We start from the raw sequence: 1,468 nt of genomic DNA, 5'->3' as shown, positions 1-1,468 counted from the left end.
CAACAACAAGATCATGAACAAGGTGCAGCTCGCTTAACTGATCTCTAGAAAAGAAATATTGTTGATCGTATCACCTAAATTTACAGATCTTGTTGAATTTCAAATGGCAAAAATAATGATTAAGGCTAAAAATAACCTTCTTACAGAAAATATTCAAAAATTGTTCAGTGTTTGAGAGGGGGGTTACCACCAAGAAAAGTTTATCAATCTGTGGAGTGAAGCCATGGAACAGTTTTAATGTGGAGTTAAAACAATGTCCAAACATAAATCATTTTTAAATAATGTATGAATTGATTTTTAAGAAGTGCAGGGATGAAGGGGTGGTTCGACAATCACCAGGTGTTTATAAGGCTTACTGTTTATTTATTTGGTTACTTAATATTTAATTTTTCCTAGTTAATCTTCCTCTTTTTTTCTGTAAATAGTAATGCAAAAATGTGGATATTTGATATTTTGGGTATTTTTTGTGTGTATGAATGTTTTTTACAATCATTTCTTTATTTGTTTTACATGTTTGAAATAAATCAAATCAAAAATATTTTTCACACCAGTCATCATTAATTTCTTTTTCTGCTCTCTTTATTCACAGAAAGCATACACTGCAGCTTGGGAGAAGGACAAACTGACAGTCCACATCATGCCAGATGCTCCTGAGATTCTCCTGGCCAAGGCTAATGCCCTCACCATGAGCAACGTAAGGCATTCAGTTACCTCACAAAATGTATATATTTTGTTCTTATTTTATTTTGTTCTGATTAATTTATATGTTTCCACAGAAACTTTACAAAGCTGGTGTTGTGGAGATGGCCAAAAAGGGCCACAACCTCAAAGGTGACGCCATCTCAATTTTGGCTGCCAAGTCCGGTACCAATATTGCCAGCAATGTAAGTTGGAAACAAACTCCTGCACTAAATTGAAAAGTCTATCCACTTCAACCTATCATATATGGTAAACAAGTATTTCTTTGCTGTCACAGTACAAGTACAAGCTGGCGTACGAGAAGGCCAGAGGCCACCATGTCGGCTTCCGCAGCATCCAGGACGACCCCCTGCTGGTTCACTACATGCAGGTTGCTAAGATGCAGAGCGACAAGAACTACAAGAAGGACTACCACAAGTCCAAGCTGAAGTATCACACCCCAGTGGACATGCTGAGTGTTGTCCAAGCCAAGCATGCCTCTACTGTTCAGACAATGGCTGGATACAAGCAGATCCACCACAGCAACGCTCTCCTCCCTGATGCCTTGAACTTTGTGCTGGCTCGCAACATGAATGTCCAGTCTAGTGACGTGAGTTTGAAATGTTACCAGCTGTGCTCGGCCAACAATAATTGTATCCACTTTTAAATGCACATAACCATTAATAATTGTAGTGTGATCCGCTGATTCATGAGGTATTTTTTCCTTTTAGTGGGAATATAAATCTGAATGGAATAACTACATCAGAGGTGTTGGATGGGTCCCTATTGG

The 1,468-nt window shown here is 38.4% G+C and overlaps 1 protein-coding gene across 1 annotated transcript; it reads left to right on the top strand.

Moving 5' to 3' along the window:
* Positions 1-6: 6 nt before the first annotated feature.
* LOC121964232 (nebulin-like) lies at positions 7-1,463 on the top strand (the record flags this gene model as incomplete). Its single annotated transcript, XM_042514445.1, has 5 exons — positions 7-22; positions 590-694; positions 777-884; positions 977-1,288; positions 1,410-1,463. Coding segments are annotated over exons 1-5 (588 nt in total), but the record flags the coding sequence as incomplete, so codon positions are not given.
* Between the last annotated feature and the right edge of the window lie 5 nt (positions 1,464-1,468).

This window comes from Plectropomus leopardus, unplaced genomic scaffold (assembly GCF_008729295.1).
Source record: "Plectropomus leopardus isolate mb unplaced genomic scaffold, YSFRI_Pleo_2.0 unplaced_scaffold14724, whole genome shotgun sequence".
Classification (NCBI taxonomy): domain Eukaryota; kingdom Metazoa; phylum Chordata; class Actinopteri; order Perciformes; family Serranidae; genus Plectropomus; species Plectropomus leopardus.
Note: the sequence above shows the minus strand (reverse complement) of the source record. Positions and strands in the feature narration are given on the sequence as shown.